At 38.8% G+C, this 21618-nt stretch overlaps 2 protein-coding genes and 1 pseudogene across 2 annotated transcripts; 2 read left to right on the top strand and 1 right to left on the bottom strand.

Moving 5' to 3' along the window:
• The first annotated feature begins 15191 nt into the window (after positions 1–15191).
• LOC112176824 (laccase-12) lies at positions 15192–17660 on the top strand. The gene is made up of 5 exons (XM_024314917.2): positions 15192–15368; positions 15455–15606; positions 15716–16089; positions 16216–17187; positions 17276–17660. Exons 1-5 carry the CDS (start codon positions 15264–15266, stop codon positions 17407–17409), a joined length of 1737 nt encoding a protein of 578 aa, XP_024170685.1. The 5' UTR covers positions 15192–15263; the 3' UTR covers positions 17410–17660.
• Positions 17661–18110: 450 nt separating this feature from the next.
• LOC112183059 lies at positions 18111–18542 on the bottom strand (annotated as a pseudogene).
• A 1999-nt stretch (positions 18543–20541) lies between these two features.
• LOC112196447 (protein SCARECROW 2) lies at positions 20542–21562 on the top strand. The gene has a single exon (XM_024336798.2). It carries the CDS (start codon positions 20756–20758, stop codon positions 21353–21355), a length of 600 nt encoding a protein of 199 aa, XP_024192566.1. The 5' UTR covers positions 20542–20755; the 3' UTR covers positions 21356–21562.
• The last annotated feature ends 56 nt before the right edge of the window (positions 21563–21618 follow it).

Genomic DNA, 21618 nt, shown 5'->3' with positions numbered 1-21618 from the left:
AATAAGTCCGTTACATTATCCTCTGATCGGATTTGATTCACTTTAATTTTTAGAAGTGATTGTTGTTGCTGAGTATAAAAGAACTTAGGCGATATATGCTTGGTGTTGTCGCCATTGATGAAACCTAACTTCATTTGTTCAATACAGGCTGCATTGTCCTCATAAATTCATGTAGGTTCATCCTTGATAGACTTCAAACCACAACTTCCTCGAATATGTCTAATTATAGATCTTAGCCATATGCATTCACGCACGGCTTCATGTAGAGCAATAATCTCTGCATGATTTGAGGAAGTAGTAATAAGGGTCTGTTTTGTAGACCTCCAAGATATCGTGGTGCTTCCCATGGTAAAGACATAACCCTTTTAGGAGCGACTTTTGTGAGGGTCAGAGAGGTACCTTGCATCAGCAAACCCCAACAAAATATCATTGTCATTTTGATGGAGGAAAGTAGCGGGACGCCTACCACCATGGACGGCGGCGGTGCCTGCGGCAGCAACAAAGCCTGTGGCAAATACTTAGACAGCAGCATTTTGCCACTTGGGATCCGATCCCAAATTTCCATCATTCCTTTTCTCTCTGTAGGGATAGAATAGGCGCATATCTATCGTACCTCTTAGGTATCGAAAGATTATCTTTACACCAATCCAATGGCAGCGTGTTGGCGCAAAGCTATGTCGAGCTAACAAGTTCACTGCAAATAAAATGTTCGGTCTTGTGCAATGAGCTAAGTACAATAATGTGCCTATTGCACTTAAATATGGCACTTCGGCCTCTAATAATTCTTCGTCCTCATCCTTTGGACGAATCAGATCTTTTCCGGGCTCAAGACTATGGCCAATTATGGGAGTACTCACAGGCTTTGCTTTATCTTCATTAAAGCGCCTTAAGATTTTCTGAGTATATGCAGACTGATGGATCAAAATCCCATCACTAAGGTGCTCGAGTTCTAAACCTAGACAAAATTGTGTTCTTCCAAGATCTTTCATCTTAAATTCAGATTTCAAGTATTTAGCAGTTTCCTTTAACTCATCTAGAGTTCCAAAGAGGTTCATGTCATCGACATAAACTGCTACGATTGCAAATCCGAAACTTGTCCTTTTAATGAACATACATGGGCATATTTCATTATTAATATATCCCTTCTCAATCAAATAGTCACTTAGACGGTTATACCACATTCGTCCGGATTGTTTTAGTCCATATAGTGAGCGCTTTAATCTTATTGAAAACACGCTCCGTGGTTTAAAGCCACTTGATTTGGGTAATTGAAGTCCATCTGGAACCTTCATGTATATCTTTGAATCTAAATCCCCACAGAGATATGTTGTAACCACATCCATAAGCTTCATGTCAAGTTTTTTAAAAACTACCAAACTGACAAGGTAGCGGAACATTATAACGTCAATTACGGGAGAATACGTCTCCTCATAGTCGATTCCAGGGCGTTGAGAGAAACCTTGCGCCACGAGGGGGATTTTATAACTAACCATCTCATTTTTCTCATTATGCTTTCTAACAAAGACCCATTTATGGCCAACAGGTTTTACATCTGGGGGTGTCTACATTATAGGCCAATACCTATCTCTTTGCTAGTGAATCCAATTCAGCTTGGATCGCATATTTCCATTTAGGCCAATCCGCTCTTCGTTGACATTCTTCGATGGAGCGTGGTTCAATATCATCATATTTTGTGATTCCTTTTGCAACATGACATGCAAATGCATCACAAATAGCCATAGAATTTCAATCCATCATCTCATGTACACTAGTGTAATTCATGGAGATCTCCCTATTCTCTGGAATTGGTTCTGACATTGGAGCATTCCCCAAGGCCACCTTTGGGCCACAGAGGGACGGCTGCGCCGGCCATGGATGGCCAGTTTTGGGGGTGAACGACGCCGTGAGGCTCAGGGGCTCCTTCAGTGTCCAAAATCTGATTTGTACTTCTTTTTTTTTTGAAAAATGGATGTCCATGTGAAGTCCTTAATATACAGATCATCATATCACAACTTGGGTGTCCCAAACGGTCATGCCAAAGCCTATATGTGTCGGAATCCCATAAATCATCTCTCATAACATGATTGGATTCAATTATTCGAATAGTGGTTGCATACAACCCACTAGATCGACACATAAGTTTTTCTAAGACTCTTTTATGTCCATAGTCATTAGAGGTGATACAAAGGAACTCTTGTCTATTTTCATAATGTGATTCCACAAGAAAATCATTGGCTCTTATATCTTTGAAGCTCAATAAGGTTCTTCCTACCCTAGGAGCATAAAGAGCTTCGGTGACATTTAAAGTTGTGCCATTTGGCAACATAAATTGGGTTGGTCCTCTACCATGAATCAATTAAGATGATCCAGCCATCGTAGTCACAGAAGATCGAGTAGGCGTCATCCATAGAAATAATTGCCTATTTCAAAGGATAGTATGTGTAGTTGCACTATCCACGAGGCATTCTATCTCTCTGGAAAACATACTGAAAAATAATAAAGTTCGAAATTAAAATATGTCCAAGACATTGAATAAATAAATCGAGACTTTATTAATAATAGCCAATGATTACATCAAAGTTTCGTGACCAAAATCTAATCCAAATGAAAAGTCAAACTTTAGACAAATTGTAGTTACTCAATCCGTTTGGTAATTCCAATTTGGTTGAGACCAGGTAAGGTAAGGCAAGGCGAGATTTTGGTGCAGCATTGCTCACTTTTAAAATCGTTCTCTTAGTTCAAACATTTCCTAGACATCACAATTACTCTTGAGTACGCCTAGTGAGAAAGAGTTAATACAATAAGTCATTTTATTGATTAGGGCATAATTGCCATTACATAAATTTTGGAAAAATAAAGGACTATATTAATCAAAATCTGCATCATCCTTGTGCAATTCTTTGGCAGATTTGAAGTCCTCTATGATGAGATTGACGTTGGCATCATCACCATCATCTTCTTCTTCATCGGCAAAATGTGCCTCTTAATCTCTTGCTTCTCTATATGCTTTTTATAATGTGCAGCCAATTTGTTGCTTGCATTGCATTGTTTGAACCAATGTTCAATAGATCCACATCTATGGCATGCATCATTATGATTTCCTCCCTTGAATTGAGATGCATCTTGTGCATGAGGATGAGATTGATGTCCTTTTTGGACTATGGCGCCACGCCTATGGCCGGCTGTCTTGTGTCCTCCTCTACCACGTTGGCCTTTGTTGCCACGTGCTCCCGCTCCATTTTGGAGGTTTCCTTCCTTTGTAGGGCAGTTATATGGACCAAAACGTCCATTTTGTCCCTTAATTTTAGGGTTCCGCTCCTTGCGTCCTCTTTTGGGTGCATTATTATAATTCGCCTCTTGAACGTTCTAAGTTCCGATAGGCCTTGAATTATAATTCTTCACAAGGATATTATCATGTTTTTCAGCTACAGACATTAATTAGCTTATGAAACCTCGTGATCCATCTAGCATTGTACTCTCCTCTGTATTGCTTTGACACTAAAATTGCTGAGATGGGGAAGGTGGAGAGAGTTTTCTCAATTAGCTCTTGCTCCATAACAGGTTGTCCACAGAACCCCAACATGGTTTTGAGGCGTAGAGCTTCTGAATTATATTCAGCTACAGACTTGAAGTCAGCGAATTGTAGATTACACCATTGAACTTTTAAGTCTAGGAGGAGGAAGCCCTTGACATTACCAAATCGCTCTTCTAGTGCAACCCATAATTCTCTAGCATCCTTGATTGCCATGTACTCCAATCGGAGTGAATTTTCCATGTGGCGTCTCATCAAGATGAGAGCGGTGGCATTATTTGTAGTCATACGCTCAAAATTAAGCGCAGGGTTTAGTGCCTAAATTACGGGGAGGATCCCTTTTGAAATAAGATGGTTCTCAACATTCGTGACCCAACTATGATATTCTGAGCCAGTTGAGTCAAGTATAGGAAAGTCAAGCTTCGACTTCGACATCCTGAAAACAAGAAGAAGAAGAATATTAGTTTTGGAGTTAAAACTTCCACGACAACTAATAAATAATAAGATTTCTGAGCTATGCTACCAAGAAATCGATTTTCAAGAAATTTTAGATTAGACCGAAACAATGATGTTTAGATGGTCATAAATCGATGCTTACGGCGCTCTTAGTCCTAAGTCTTATGAACACTCTTAGTTCGCTAATAGCGTGAATCCCCACGATTCTGCTTTTCAAGAATCGAATCCACGTTATAAGAAAGGTGGGATGTAGAAGAAAGGAGGTTGCAAGTCCCCGAAGAAAAAGAAGAGAAGGAGGAATTTAAATTTCAAAAGCAGTAACTTTAATTTAAAACTTACTTGTTAATTTGAAGCTTGAAACCTTGAGTCTTGAATTCTTGAAACCTTGAGATAATGTAGGTCGAGTTAGGAAGCTTTAGGTGGTTCGGTGGTGATGTGCAGCCGGTTTTGGGCTGTAGGTTGCAGTTGCTGCTAGTTGATAGCACAGGGCAGAAAAGCTAACCAAGCTAGCTAGAGGACACGGACGTTGCAGGGGCAGCAGAGTACATGGGCAGGAGGGGCTGCGGTGCAAGGCTGCAGCACACAGGCACTCAAGCAGGAAGCGGCGGACGTAGGGGCGTGCCCGGGGCAAGCTGCGATGATGGTTAGGCTAGCTCGGGCTAGGGGCTGCTTTGTGAAGGAGTTGGTTTCGGTTTTGGTTTTCTGTTTTGTGGTTAGAACTCGTGTTGATAACGTGTTTTAGAATGAGGGATTTCGAGAGAGATTGATGAGAGAATTGTGTATTCAATATTGAGAATAGGAGCCCTATATATAGGGATTACAAAGTACATGTTCTAATGTTACAAGGAAAATTATTATGAATAGGACTAGGAATTCCAGAACAATATTCTCTCCTATTACAATCATGAAACTAATCCTAGTTTGAATAGGCACATATAAGTCAATTTCTTTCAACAATAATTACATTATGACAAAAAAAAAACTTATAATTACATTAACTAGAAGCCTCAATTTTATTGACAAAACATGCCCAACAAAGTCAGAAAGCCAAAAGTTTAAGTGAACAAAGTTGATTTGGACAAAAAAGCCCTCAATTTCACTAGGCTCAAACTTTGGACTAAGAGGCCTCAAGTTTTTTTAAGTCTTTAATTAAACATTGGGCCATAAAGTCATATACCAGGCATTTTGGACATAAATAGTTCATAAGCATCTAGATTAAGTGAGGCATTTGTGATGACCTGGATTTCTATTATTTAATTTTGGTAATTAATAATGGATCAGTTGTACGAATAATTGTTATTGTGCTTTATTCGTAGGTTGTATGTGCAGTGGAATGGTTTTCGTACGTGTAATTATTCGAATTTCACAGTTTAGGGGGTCGTGTGATGTTTGACTTTTTATACGTTGGGATTCTCGGAAAACTTCATTCACGAAAGTTCTAGAGTGCGTCGATACGAGTTCATGGACATGTGAAACGCGGGAATTGGAGTTCGTATGAGAAAGTTATGGCTATCAGAAGAAGTTTCCGTTTTAGTATAAATAGAGAAAATCAGAAAATGAATTCATTATTTCATATTTCCATTTCCGGAAATATCTTTTCTCTCTCTTTTCTCTCAGTCAACACCTTCAAAATCAAAGTTTTTCGCCTGACCCGACCCAAACCTGGGGATCCGACCCGGCCTGAACTTGCAGGTCCGGTGATCTCTGGCCGTGAAACTTGGTCAGCTGGTTCGTCTCCTCCGTCTGGTCGTCTCTGTGGCATCCTCTAGCGGCGATATCCACCGTGTACGGTGCAGCAAGGTGGCGAAGTTGGTGTTTTCGGACCCGACCGGAAAACGCAGGTCCGGCGACTTCGTGGCTTCATTCTTCCTTGGTTGAGTTTAGAGAAGGCTCTTTGATTGATCTATGGTGTTTGTTTTGATCGATTTACGTGGAAATCGGTTCAACTCAGTTTGAGCAATAATCCAAAGCTTGTGAGGTAGTTCTCGACCCTTTATGCTTGTTTTCTGAGTTCAAGCTAGTTATGAAAATTCACAAGCATGCTTAGATGAACAGCTTTGATGGTGGGAGTTTTGTGAAATATTGAGTTTTGACGAGCGGAGGTGCACCACCACCTGTTGCGGCGTTCTGGTGGCTTTCCGGCCATGTAGGGAACTGGTTTTGGTATTATATATGTTCTACTCGTTGATACGAGCGTTTTGATATATAATATGCAAATTTTGGAGTTCGTAAGGAATTGTTACGATTTTTACAATTTCATACCGATCGATTTATTTGATCCGTGAGGATTCGAGCTTCCGATCGACTTGTGGTTTGGACACATCGATTGTGGAAATATTTCGGAGACTTTGGGAGGTCTCGGATGTGGTTTTGCCTCGATTGGCACCACTTTGGGGATTTTAATTCAAAACAGGGGTTTTGGACTTAAATCAAATGTGAATCGTTACTAAGTTGAACCGTATGTGATTAGGTACTTGGCGAAGCACTTTGGACGGTTATTTTGTGGATTGGCGGCTTTGTGCTTTATTGAAGACACAACGGGAGTTTCGAGGTGAGTAATCTCACAAGGTTCATTATTAACAGAATTACCATTATTGTTTTGGCGCTAATCATTTAATTGCAAACTATAGTTGGTATTAGTGGGCATTCTTGAGTGAATGACTACGTATATATATATTTACGTGAAATATATATATATATATCCTTGTGGATGATTGTGATGAATAATATGCATGATAGTGTTCATATTATTGTTGAATGTGACTTTTCAGGAAACAATATTGTGGAAAAAGATGTTTTCTATTGTTTGAAAAGTATTGAGCTTGATGTTACATTTTTGAGTCAAGTGTGACTCATTTTAGATGTATTGGTCTTTGTACCAAAGGTCACAGATGGTGAGCAGGGATTGGGAAAGCCGAAACTAGATGTTTGTAACGTTTTAGGTCGGGTGCGACTTCTTAACGTTTGTCTTTAAGACCAGACAGGGTCTAAAAAGATTATGTGTCACAGATGATGACAGGTCGCAGATGGTGACCTTGATGTTTGATTTTATGACCAGACGGGGTCTGAAGATCTTATGTCACAGATGGTGATAGGTCGCAGATGGTGACCTTGATGTTGATTCTAAAACCAGACGGGGTCTGAACATCACATGTCACAGATGGTGACAGGTCGCAGATGGTGACCAAGGCAAGAAATAGGTAATCACGTTCGTGGCCGGACGAGTGGTTATGATTTCAGTAGAGCTATAGTTTGCCTGCCATTATAGCTTATGGGGGTAAAGGTCAAGGTTGCTGGAGACTCATAAGTATGTAGTTTAAAGGAGAGTTTCGAGAGTATTCTTCTTTTATTGTCCAAATGAGACTTGAATTGCTTCTTGATGGTTAAGTTAGCAAATAGAACATTGTCACAACGGTGATTATGTTGTTCTTTCGATGGAAAGGTTATGGAGTGTTAGAAGGAATCATGGTTGCATGGTTTCCTTTAGCTGATGTGTGTGAGTTGTTGATTGATGTTCATGAGATACTCATACGAGCTTTCATAAGCTTTCTTGGTTTTGTTATGTGGAAACCCGGTGCACCATTCTATGGTGTAAGGGTTAATCCTGCATGTCAGGGTAATCGTGGCTGAAGTTGAGGTAGCTTGTTGGCAGCTAAACGGGTAGGAAGAAAATTTTGTTGGCTTTGCCATTGTTATGACTTCCGCTATGTAGTAAGCTCTGAGAAGCATTTATGTTTTATTTTGTGATGATAATTTAATTCGTAAGTTTTGTAATATATGACTCTGTGGAGCGGGTCAATATTTGAAATTGTGGGTTCATGGCATAATATGTACTTGCTGTAAAGGGAAGATGTCTTCATATATTTTGTATTGATGGTTGAACGATCGCGCATGTATAATTATGAGATTATATATCGATTTTTATTTGAGTTAAAAATCAGGGGCGTGATAGCATTCTCAAGAGTGAGGCCCAAGGCGATAGCCTTAGTTGTCTTACCCACGGGCCGATCCTGTCGGACACAATACTATTTCAGAACACACACAGGAACGCGCGCGCATGCGCGCACACACACACACAAAAATGACCTCCTTACTTTAAGAATTTGAGGATTTTGATTATTTTACAGTAGTATATGACCTAATTCAATGCTTTTAATTGTTGATCCTTTAGATTTTCATGCAAGAATTGTGTATACAAAAAATCAACCAAAGCCATAATTATATGGTCGATCAAAATTGTATAAACAAATGTGGTTCGTTAGATAAAATTAAAACAAACACTGTGCTAATCAAATGGTTAAAAGTTTTCCGATTTGGGTAGGATTCATATGTGTGTATGTAACTAGAGAACGAATGATTTAGATTATTAAATTACATGCTAAAAATAAAAACATCCCACATTTCAAGTTTAAGGAGGCTCTCTCTAGATCCTCCTCCATATAGAGGCCCGTTCTAGCTAATGAATGGTTTATATATGTTGGTAAAATTATACTTTTAAATGTTTTACTGCAGTTTGTTTTGTACGGTCAGATTATCTGCCTCATGTATGGCTCTGATCATCTTCAGTGTTGACTTAGAGAGATGTCCGAAGCCTCACAAATCAGTTGTTGAGTTAAGAAAAGTATATCGTAATTACAGTGTGAGCACGACTCCTTCATTCTCTCTGCCTTTCTTCATCTGCTATCACAGCAATTATTTACTACCACATTAATCAAATTTGTTGTTGTGAAATTATGTGAGTACAGAAAATAGGTTGTAGCTACAGTGTGAGCATGACTCCTTCATTCTCTTTGCCTTTCTTCATCTACTACACTGCAATTATCTGCTACTGTAGTAATCATATTTGCTGTTGTGAAATTGTGTGAGTGCATAGGATCCATCAAGCACCAACATGGTATCATAGCTCTAATATGATCTAAGAGTTTGGGGCTTATTTTGATTCAATTAGGGAGATTTCAAATAGTGAAGTTCTAGAATCAATTTCATCAAAATCATGGCTGACACAAGTAGCAGTACGTGATATAAGTAATATGATCTTCAACAGTGAGAACTATGACTTCTGGAGAATCAAGATGAGAACAATTTTCATCTCACATGATCTTTAGAGTTTTGTCAAAGAAGACTACATTGTGCCTATAGGCGTGGATGCTCTTACCACAGCAGAGTAATTGGTTTTGAAGAGCAACATCTGAAAAGGGATGCTAAAGCCCTCACTGTGATTCAAGGTGTAGTAACAAATGATGCATTCCGCATTTCAAATGAGGAGGCAGCAAACACTACGTGCAAGAAGAATCCAGAGGTACAACAAAGGTTAGAGAAATAAAATTTCAGTTTTTAAGAAGGAATTTTGAATATACCCAAATGAAAAAGGATGAATTTCTTAAAGATTATTTGACTAGGCTCAGTTTTGTTGTAAATTAAATGAAATCATACGGTGAAGTTATCCTAGAGAAAAGGATAGTTCAAAAAATTCTTCTCAGTTTGACTAAAAAGTATGAAACAATAGTTGCAATCATTAATTAAAGAAACAAAAGATATGAAGACCTTGAGTGAAGAGGTTGTTATAACATCTCTCAAAACTTTTGATCAAAGATTAGAAACACATGCTAAGAATAAAACAAAGAGTACTTTTCAATATCTTAACATTGGTTTGAGAGAGAATCAAAGTGGTTCTAATCAAGATATAAGTAGCTTTTTCCAAGTTTAAAAAGAACTGGAAAGGAAAAGGAAAAAAATGGGATAGAAAGACTAATATGTCAATAAAGAATACTGACAGCATTAACATTAGTAGTTCTCCTCTGCCAGAGTGCAAGGTTTGTAGAAAATACCACAGTGGTATCTATTGGTTCAAAGGAAAGCCTAAATGCTCAAAGTGTGAAAGGTTTGGGCATATACAAAAACACTATAACTTCAACAATAATCAACGAGCCAATTACTCAGAACAAGTAGATGGTTATGGCACACTTTTTATGCTTGTCATACAACAACTGTTGAACAGAATGACAATGTGTGGTACATTGATAGCGGCTGCAGAAACCACACAACAACAAACATGTCTATCCTAATTGATTTTGATCCTTCCATGACTTCAAAAGTGAAGAATTGGTTAAAACATGTGGGAAATGTACTCTTCTTGAGACCAAGAAGGGGAGAAGACTTATCAAAGAAGTGATGCTAGTTTCACGTTTTGATCAAAATTTATTCAATGTTGGTCAGATGATAGAGAATGGCTCATATGTCAATTTTAGAAATGAATTAAGTATAGTCAGTATATATGCAGCAGACATGAACTTCAAGAATCCTCCTGCGAGAGTGAGAGTGCAAGGGAATAGACATTTCCCCTCATTATGAAATATTCAACTTTCATAGCAGTGAAAGTGGATGTGATGGAATCATCATGGTTATGACACAGGAGACAGCTTGGTCCTTTAAATTTTCAGCACTTAAAGAAATTACAGCAGCGAGATATGATTTTCAGTCTGCCATCTATTCAAGAAGCTGGAGAAGTATGTGATGGTTGTGCAATTGAAAAACAACACAGTGAATTAAAAGAGAAGGCATGGAGAGCTTCCAAACGCTTTGAGATCATCCACTCTGATGTGTGTCGTCCTATGAAGGCAACAACTCGTCCCGGCAGCAAGTACTTTCTGATATTTGTGGATGATTATTCAAGAATAGTCTGGTTATATTTCCTGAGGCACAAATCAGAGATATTAATGTGTTCAAGAAATTTAAAATAATGGTGGAGAAGCAAAGTGGCCTACAGATCAAGAAACTAAGACATGACCGTGGTGGTGAGTATAACTCACACAGTTTGGTAATTTCTGTGAAGATATGGGTCTTGCCTTTGAACTTGTCCATTTAATATGGGTATTGTGTGCACACTTATAAGGTACTCTAACATGAGACTTGTTTCCAATGTGGAATCATAAACTCAAAACAAAGTTCTAACAAATCCCAGGTGATGACAGACATGTTCTGTACCTACATTTCTGGTTCAATTGATCCCTACGTGTATGGAGTAGTCCCACACGGCAATTCTCTATGTTCCTATTTCCTGGAATGTGTGTAGATAGTTTGCCTCTATAATTTGATTGTCTGAAGCACTGTAGAGTTTTACTCTTAAGCTGATTAATATTTTGTCCATTTTTGGATGCAGGTTTCCCTAAAAGTTCGAAATTGGTTCAAGATCTGTCAAGGAAAATTGAACGTCTGAGACAGGCAAGAAAGTTTTATATAGATGGAAAATACCTGGTTTCGTGAAAACACAAGTCTCATGTCTGATGAGGATAGAATCCAAAGTGATCCCAATACGATTAACCTCTATGTCTTTCATGGTCTGTTCCTTATTAATTAGTGGAGCTTCTTTAGCTATTGCTCTTTTCTTATTCATATTTTTATCCATTAGATTTAGAAATCTGGTTCGAGGACTAATGCAGCAGATTTGTATAGAACTGCAGTGTTTAAGGATGTTCCTCTCCTACGTAGTATGCAATATGGAATTGTGCAAAACTGCATGCAAGATGCAATTCATTGTCATATATGCTGTCCACTAACCACTGGTAAAAATATTAAGGGCTCCTCTGACAGATTCTATTGTCTAGAAAGTCATTCGTGGTAAATTTTTGACACTAATTAGATTGGGATTTTGGGTTGTAATTGTTGAATAGCGACAAACGTGGCCCGTGGCCCACCATTATACTGATACTATCATAACTTAATCACCGGTTAGGTATTTGGTTTTGATCATAAAAGGCCTCAGTACAATTTGGTAAGAACCGACTTATAGATAATATAACTTTTGTCACTATTTCAATGTGGGATCCTTCCTCTCCAAGATGCCCCCTCATGCGTGTAACCTAGCTCTAGGTATGCACGTGGAATTAATTGACAAACCCAATTTCACTTGAAAATCGGGTCACAAGTCCCATATTAGAGACTAGACCAATCACATAATAATCCAAGACCCACATTGAACACTTGACAATAATCTAATCGGAAACTTTTGATGACCAATTTAATGAACCCAAACTGAGTCCATGATTGGAGAAAAGATTGGTGAATCAATTAATGAATGAACCCAAATCTAGGTCTATGATGGTGACATAATTGAAGAGCGACCCGTTCTGATACCATGTTAAACAGCGATAAGTGTGGCCCGTGGCCCACCATTATATTGATAATGTCCCGACTTAACTACCCGTTAGGTGTTGAGTTTTGATCATAAAAAGTCTTGGTACAATTTGGTAAGAGTCACTCACTTGTAAGTTATATTATCTTTGTCACTATTTCAATGTGGAATATTTCCTCTCCAACAGTAATTGACAAAGTTATCACTTATTTATAAATTTTGCTTGTAATTAATAACATGTATGTTAATTTCCCAAGTTACCTAATTAGCCATGTTCAGCTTCAAAAAACTGATATCATGGAGATTCACAAATTCATTTCACTTGTAGTACCACTAGTACAGTTGTCTCATATTTTTCTGTCCTTGCACATCACGGCTAGGATGTTGGAGTCATGACATGTACTTAATGAAATGAAACCAACCACTTTTTCAATCGGCATGCATGGTGCTAAAGGGTGCGGCATTAGATCCGCAGCCCTTGAAACTTGCAGGGTTTATATATCACCATATGTTGGAAACTTGGAAATTCGATTTTTCTGAGGTTTCCCTTCATTAATCTCCAAAACAAGTGCAAAAGTCAGAAAATATCACCCTTAGTTAAATAGTAGTTTGAAGTTCATCTTAAAAGAAGCTAATAGGGGTTCTGAACTGACGTCGGTTCCTATCCTACAAATCCTATGACGAGGCAAGTTTGAAGAAGAAAAGGGATTCAAATTTGCTCACCACCAATACTTTGGTGGTGATTCCACCACTCAATACAAACTTTCATGTGTTATAAAACACAATTATGGTTAATCACAAGGCTGTCACTCAGTTGGTTCGAATCAGTTATAAATATTACCAACTTCAAAACTAAAGCTTTCGGTTTCAAAATTGAGCTACCATTTACCAACCAAAATTTTCGGTTTTTAATCATATCTACCAAATTCGGTATTTTGGTTTTCAGTATTACCAATTTTAGAATAACTAATTCTTTGTAATATAAATTAGAATGAACAAAATTAGGTTTTTTAATTTTATAACCGTAAACTTCATATTCATCTACTAATCATAGCTTTCTTTTGTATATATGACATCAAATTTTATCTATTTTCAATAAAACTAGGTTATTTAACCATCTTGGACTAGGTTACTCAAAATACATGTACTATTAATTATGTAGTATATTGAGTAATGTTCATACTATTATGAAAACTTTTATGTTTATTTCTTAATATACATGTATGTGTATTGAAAACCATAGTATATAAAGCTAATATTTAGATAATTGGTAGATTCGGTATTTACCAAAACCAAACCAACTTTTTCGGTAATTTTCAATTTTGGTTTTATCGGTCTCGGTTACCAAAAAGTCAGTTTACCAAATCTAAAGTATCGGTTGGTATTCTATCGGTTTGGTAATTACCAAACCAAGTGGCAGCCCTAGTTAATCATGATGTTTTATTAAAAAATAATTTCAATTAATTCTATATGACGTGATAAGTTTTCATAGGGTGGTGATATCACCGCAAAATAAAAGTGGTGAGAAAATTTGAATTCGAAGAAAATAGTGTCGCACTTGTTTTTATTTATTCTTAGCCTTGTACTGTTTATTACCACACTTGGGCAAGAAAAATGATGGAGTAGAAAGAAAATGATTATGGAAGCTTTGTGTCACATAATCATGTCAAACTTTTTTTTTTTTTTTTTCCAAACAATTAATGAGGGGCAGAGATCTTGTTTGCTGGATTTACATAATATCCCGACATAATCATTTTGCAAATTCCCAACATATGCTTCTATAGTTTCCTAAAATGTAGTCTTGGTCACTAACTATCTAACTATGACTTTTGATCTCTAGTCTTCCGTGTATTCTTTGAATTAAAGGAAAAAGAGGAGAGAAAGAAAAGAACATTACAAAAATATGGGTGAGTATCCCAGTGACTGGTTACCTAATTCATATATAACAGAATTACTACTACAACTCGAGTTAAGCTACCTGTTTAGGTAAGTTCTAACAGAATAGCAGTTAGAGATGCTGGTGTTATTGGTGGACGAATCAAACCTTCCATTTTAGATCGAGGTGACTTAAACCAACCATCTAACAATACTGTCTACCGACTAGACTACCATTTCGATCGTGACCTTCATAGGTTGTGGACTACATAAACACTGTACCTTAACGGTAAATTAGGTTGTTAAATTGACCATTATTTTAGTTTATAGTTACTTAACGAGATCGATCCAACTCTTTATATGTTCTAGTTCTTTATTATTTGGTTTAACTGTAAGGGTTCAGATGTTACTTTATGACAAACCAAAACCATTAATTCAGCCATTTCAATTCCTTTTCCTTTTTGGACCGACAAGAGATTTTAATTTGTTTTTTGTTTTTCTTTTGAGAGAGATAAAAACTTTCACTATTCAACCATTTAGAAAGAATACATTAAGGGAGACAACAATTAATTCCTGAGAAAATTAATAGTTACATACATATGAGCTAAAAAGGTCATAACCACGAGAATTACCCATTTTTACTGGCTATTAAGTTCAAGTGTTCTCGGTAGTCTCAACAAATACTCATAATCAGCATGAAATACTACGCCATCTTCCGATCCGCACAATTTCTCAAAAGTATCAAAGCTAACGAAGCACTTGCAAATACACTAGTCAGCATACTGACAACAAGAACATGATTATGATAATATAATTAATTCATGAATAACACCATGAACTTGTAGGTTATATTTCTATTTTAAATAAATAAACATGCAAGAACAATTCCATAAAAAATGAATAATATAAGAAGAATTAATGGATGATTGATTTGTGCGTGTAAACGAACAGCGGTCAAATACGGGAAAATCCTAAAGAACTTCATTAATTCAATCAGAAAGAAGACTTGTAAAGCAAACCTTCATTATTGATCGATCTTAATCGGTAGCATAGGCGAGTGGGTGCAACCGTGCAACAACTACTCATAAAGAGTTGAACTAATTAAGATCATCAATCAAAAACGTAATCTGCATTCCAACCTCAAACAACAAACCTGTATTTTCCCATATATAAAAGCATCCCCCATCTATCACTTTGTCACTCACTAATCCAATATCTCGATATTCAAGCTAAAGCTTAAGCAAAGCATACGAAGCCAGCTAGTTCTCAATGGAGGCACGCAGTAGCATTTTCCTACTAGGCCTTTGCCTTCTCTTTGCTTCATCGGCAATGTCGACCTTGGCCGATCCCAAAGCTCACCACCATGAATTTGTTGTAAGTTCTTTTTCTATGATTTAGTTCATTCTATTCTTTTCCTTCTTATTCAGATACTAATTAACCGTGCAATGGAACTAATATAGATCCAAGCAACACCAGTGAAGAGGCTGTGCAAGACCCACAACACCATCACAGTGAATGGACAGTTCCCTGGACCGACCTTGGAAGTAAACAATGGCGACACTCTGGTCGTCAAAGTCACTAACAAAGCTCGATATAATGTCACTATTCACTGGTAAATATATCTGATCGAACCCGAATTACAGTAACGAGTTCGGTTAATAACCACATAATATATTTGCATGACATTATCAGTTATTGACATGAAAATGTATACACTTCAGGCATGGCATTCGGCAAATGAGAACCGGATGGGCGGATGGGCCCGAGTTTGTTACTCAATGTCCTATTAGACCAGGTAGGAGTTACACCTACCGGTTTACAGTCCAAGGTCAAGAAGGTACTCTGTGGTGGCACGCTCATAGCTCATGGCTTAGAGCCACCGTGTATGGAGCACTTATTATTCATCCGAAACAAGGAGACTCGTATCCATTCACTAAACCGAATCGTCAAGCAACACTTCTTCTTGGTGAGTGGTGGGATGGTAACCCTATTGACGTGGTGAGGAGGGCGACTCGCACAGGAGCAGCTCCAAATGTTTCTAACGCATATACCATTAACGGTCAACCCGGAGATCTTTACAGTTGCTCCAGCAAAGGTTTGATTCAAACTCCCATTATATTCTAAATAAATCATGATAGAGTTACGCAATCAAGTACTAGAAAGTTTAACAGATGAAATGCAACTCATTATAATTCTTAACTTATTATTTCTATGCATGCAGGCACCGTCATTGTTCCAATAGACTCTGGTGAGACCAACCTACTGAGAGTGATAAACGCCGCCCTCAACCAACCTCTTTTCTTCTCCGTCGCCAACCATAAACTGACTGTGGTTGGTGCTGATGCCTCGTACACCAAGCCTTTCACCACCAAAGTTCTCATGCTAGGCCCAGGCCAGACTACTGATGTTTTAATCACCGGGGACCAGCCACCATCTCGATACTACTTGGCGGCGAGTGCCTATTTCAGTGCACAAAATGCTGCATTTGATAACACCACCACCACAGCCATTCTTGAATACAAGTCCGTTCGTTGCAACACAACGAGTTGCAAAAAGGGTAAAAGAGTAATTAAACCCACAATGCCACAGCTGCCAGCTTTCAATGACACAAACACTGCATCTGCCTTCACTAAGAGCTTCAGAAGCCCTAGAAAAGTCGAAGTCCCAACTGAAATCGACGAGAACCTCTTCTTCACAATCGGCCTCGGACTCAACAAATGCCCCAAGCACTTTCGATCTAGAAGGTGCCAAGGCCCCAATGGCACACGCTTCACTGCTAGCATGAACAATGTCTCATTTGTGCTTCCAAACAACATGTCAATTCTCCAAGCTTACCAGCAAAACATTCCTGGAGTTTACACTAGCGATTTTCCAGCCAACCCACCACGGAAGTTTGATTACACTGGGAATGTCAGCCGCTCGCTTTGGCAACCCAGTTCTGGAACAAAGGCATACAAGTTGAAGTACGGGTCTAGGGTGCAGGTGGTGTTACAAGACACAAGTATTGTCACACCCGAGAACCATCCCATTCATCTCCACGGTTATGATTTCTACATCCTTGCAGAGGGTTTTGGAAATTTCAACCCCAAGACGGATACTAAAATGTTTAATCTTGTTGATCCACCTCTAAGGAACACGGTCGCGGTGCCCGTAAATGGTTGGGCAGTCATCAGATTTGTAGCTGACAATCCAGGTAACAATTCCTAACAGTCTTGGGTTACATAAATATATGAATTCAATGACTTAGTACTCACACATGCCTATTTAACCCAAATATATAGGTGCTTGGATGATGCATTGTCACTTGGATGTTCATATCAACTGGGGTTTGGCCATGGTTTTCTTGGTGGACAATGGAGTTGGGGAGCTGCAATCAATAGAGCCACCGCCGGTGGATTATCCTCTGTGTTCCTAAGATCAACGATCATCAATTAAAGGGAGTCAGGATTTCATTCTTTTGTTCCCCCTAAATTCAGGGTTTACGCAGTTCGTGGTTTTTGCTCAGTTTTGTTTTTGATACTAGCTTGTAGCTGTTTTAAGAAGATAGTCATGGGGTTGCAGAACTCCGTACTTCACTTTAGATGTCGAACACAGATGTGTGAGTTTTGATTCATAGATGTTTCCCTTCAAGGGCAGTGATAATGAAGATCAGATCGAGTTCAATGATATTATGACTTGAAAATTAGTACGATAAATAGTCAAATATATAGATGCCCTAGTTGGTAGCTCGTACATAACTGGTAATTAAACATCAAGCCTACGTATCCACAGGGTGACTGGGCTTCAGTTCGTGGAGAAAAAAAGGCCAACCACTCCATGTCACTCAACCAAAATTGAGTTCCCTAAAATGTCGATTAATACTTGATTAAGTAATAAGAAAAAGTCTCATACTTAATCAAGCACTAATCGACATTTTAGGGAACTTGGGAGAAAATAACTGTCATCATCCCTTAGTTAAGAAATAACTACTAAAATAGACTGATTTTGGTTTGTCGTAAAACATGAGACAATTGAGCACAAGCATGTAGGACAAATATATGTACTCAAAATTCCGAAGATCCAAACTAAATGAAGAGAGCCAAAAGTGATAAACAGATGGAACATCTAATGGGAAGCTCAAGATCTTGGCTTCTCCTTTTTCTCCTTAAAGAGTGCCAAAAGTGATATCGCAGAAACCTTCACGACCTTGAAACGAACTCCAAGAATATCAGTACCAACAGCATGCCCCTTACGACCAAATCCAACAATGAGCACCTCGTCATTCTCTTCAATGTAGTTCAGGCAACCATCATTTGGCACAAAGGCAGCAATCTTCTTTACGTTTTAGATAAGCTGAACTCGAGCACACTTTCTGATGATAGAGTTAGGCTGCTTAGCTTCTATACCAATTTTATCAAGAACAATGCCTTTTAAATGGGAAGATCCAGCAAATGGTTTCTTCCACTCATTTCCAAGATGTGACTTCTTGTATGACTTGTCAACTCATTTTTGCCTTCTACGGTGGTTCTTCAGCTTGCGGGCAGCTTCCATACAACGTGTCTTCCCCATGATGATCGGAGTCAACGAACGTCGCCAGCAAAACAGAGAGAGGGATGCTATCTCTGTCGAGAATGTGGAGTATTCTCCCACAACGAATAATTGGCATCTTGCATACGACATTTAGATCCTCTCCACCAAATGTCATTTTTTTTTAGGGCAACGGAAGACATATCTATTGATATAAATCATATATACAACTTCACTCAGTCAAGCTTGAGGAGTGCGAAGACCTCTTATATTACAAATCGATGCTCAATTATTAAAACGACTAAAATCCAGAACGGAAACTCTAAAAAGATTAAAATCATAAAGGAAAATGCAGAAAGTAAAAACTCCCGATTCCTACACTGCCCTAAAATGAAACTATTGTCATGAACATCTTGACGCCTAAGATCCTCTTGGTGTATGTTGCAATAGTCAATACAGCCACAACAACATTCTAGCTAGGAACAAGAACATGGCTAAGAGTAGGACATGCCGCATCTTGAAAGGCCCAAACCACGCTCAACCCAAGTGAGAGAGAACAAAGGGGAACTAGACCAGCGTAGGCCCAGCTCACTAGACTACAGAATTGTAGCCTAGAAAGGTAGAGGCCCAAACACCCACTGCCCAAATCCTTCGGCCCCAACACCCAAGCCAACCAGATTTGATCCTTGAGAGAAGCCGCTTGCCATCACCTGATCAGTCCGGTGGTCTCCCTACACGGGAAACCATGGTGGCCATCCCTACAACAACCCGAGCCTTCGATCACAAACCAAAAGCCTCATCTGGCAACTTGATCAAATGGTGCTGATCTCTACACTGTCGAGAGATCAAAGCTAGACGCCTGCAATGCCGAGTCCTCAAATCAAAACCAGACGCCTGCAATGCCTAGTCCTCGACTGCGATGACTAGCCTGTGGCGGAGCCAGAACTTTAAGATCAGTGGGGCACTCTAAAGTTTAAAAAAAAAAATCAAAATTTAAAATATATCAAAATTTTAATAAAGATAAAAAAATTAAAATAATATTACGAACAATATTCTTTTTTTAAATTACATATTTTATTAATCAAACATATAATTTTTAGATTTGAGACAATTTTTCATAATGGAAGTATAATTTATCTATGAATTTAAAATCATAATAAAGAATAGTTTTAATGGTCAGTAGAAAGAATAATATTATTGTTTGAAGAAAAAAAGAAGAAAGAATAATACTAATGTTGCTAGCGATACTCGAACCTAGGACCACATCCACATGCAAAAAGGCTTCTAGCTACAACTACAGCAAACAAGCTATCAATGGTAATATCAAACTAGAAAGATTTTATACTAAATCTTACTAGGGCACGGGACCCACCGTGCCCCAACGTGGCTCCGCCTCTGTGACTAGCACTGCACAAACCAGAGCTAACGCCAACATGAAACCGATCCCACACAAGAAGGAAGCTGCCTCGACTCACCCCTAGCCTCACACCGAAGAGAGTGCCACCAGAGGACACCCAAAGTAGGCAAATACTCAGAGGTCGTCGTCACCCTATTGCACGAGGCCCTAGAATTTTGGTTTTCTCAGCTCCACATTTTCGGGAGCGGCTCTAATGGAATTTTGACATGTTTACATGCAAAATAATGATATATTGTTTTTCTTTCTCCACCCATTATCAATTAATTTTGAATAAAATGTCTATATTATTTTGTACATGCTACCAGAATCAGTTAGTCCACATCTGTTTTACATGCATTACACAAGTCGATGTTTTTTTGTCGGCGTTTTTTTTATTAAAAATAAAATTATATATATATATGTTTTTTTTTTAATGAAAAATCAAATGAAACATTACTCCAAAAAAAATAAAAAATCAAATGAAACATTTGTATCGAGTAAACGATTACTTGTAAAACAAGTCGGTCTTTGCTTCCGACATTGATTTTGATGCATGTCACCTTGATTAAAAAAAAAAAAGAAACTGGCTTGATCAACAAGAAAAAAACCCAGATCAATTTAAACACCTTCAACCAAGAAGGAACCTCTTTGGACCCAACCAGAAACAAAAAAGCGACGGTCGCAGCGCGATTGAACCAGAAGGCTTTGATTTTCTGCCATCAGCAACCCCTGGAATTAGAGCTTTGAAATCCCAGTTGGGTTAAACCCATCTTAGGCCCAAACAAGGCCTGCACCTCAAACCTGACCCGACCCGGCAAATCTCCCAAACCCCTAACCTTAGGTTTTAGAGCAGCCAGCCATGGGTGCTTCCAACTCCATCGACAGACCAGCACCAGACTCATCAGAGGCGTCTCCCCCACCAAAGACCGATTCAATTCCCTCCTCCGTCTCCGTCTCCATGTCCGATTCGGCTTCCAAACCCCAATCGGAAGACCAACCTCCGCCGCAGCCCCAATCGGACACAAAACCCTCCGAAGAAGAAGCGGCGGCGGCGAAGCCCAAGGGAGACGATGCAGTCCAATCGGAGGAGGAGGAGGAGGAAGATGAGGAGGAGAAGGGGGAGTGCGGGTTCTGCTTGTACATGAAAGGCGGCGGGTGCAAAGAGAGCTTTGTAGCTTGGGAAAACTGCATTGAAGAGGCGGAGAAGACGAACGAGGACATTGCTCAGAAGTGCTTCGACCTCACCTCCGCTCTCAGGACGTGTATGCTGGAACATTCCGATTACTACGAGCCCATTCTCAGGGCGGAGAAGGCCGCCGAGGAGGAAGCCATCAAGGAATTGGACAAGGAAAAGAAGGAAGAGAAGGAGAAGGAGAAGGAGAAGGAGGTGGTTATAGAATTGGAGAACGAAAAGGCTCCAGCTTCTAAGGTGGAGGAGAGTTCCGGTGGGAAGCAATAGCCGGTTAGACTAATCGGAAAATAGTAATGTTGTTTTGATCAATTTTCACATCTAATTGTTAGCAATTTTGGTGATTGAGAATTTCGGTAGTCTTGTTTTAGCTGAGGATATAAAATCATGTTGTTTAGTGGGAGCAATTCAGAGACATGAAAAATCAAAAGTTCGATGATAATAATTTTTACTTGGAGAAACCAATTGACAAGCTCAGATTGCATTGTGTTGTGTTTGTGGGTGCTTCGCTCTTTACTTGGACTCATCATTAC

The sequence above is a fragment of the Rosa chinensis genome, chromosome 1 (genome assembly GCF_002994745.2).
Source record: "Rosa chinensis cultivar Old Blush chromosome 1, RchiOBHm-V2, whole genome shotgun sequence".
Classification (NCBI taxonomy): Eukaryota; Viridiplantae; Streptophyta; class Magnoliopsida; order Rosales; family Rosaceae; genus Rosa; species Rosa chinensis.
This window is presented reverse-complemented; position numbering and strand designations above follow the sequence as displayed.

Excerpts from the sequence above, each read along its gene's own strand:
- LOC112176824 (XM_024314917.2), top strand. The coding sequence starts at position 15,264 with ATGGAGGCACGCAGTAGCATTTTCCTACTAGGCCTTTGCCTTCTCTTT. Across the intron at positions 15,369-15,454 it reads CTCACCACCATGAATTTGTT|ATCCAAGCAACACCAGTGAA; the intron begins GTAAGTTCTTTT and ends GAACTAATATAG. Across the intron at positions 17,188-17,275 it reads ATTTGTAGCTGACAATCCAG|GTGCTTGGATGATGCATTGT; the intron begins GTAACAATTCCT and ends CCAAATATATAG.
- LOC112196447 (XM_024336798.2), top strand. The coding sequence starts at position 20,756 with ATGGGTGCTTCCAACTCCATCGACAGACCAGCACCAGACTCATCAGAG.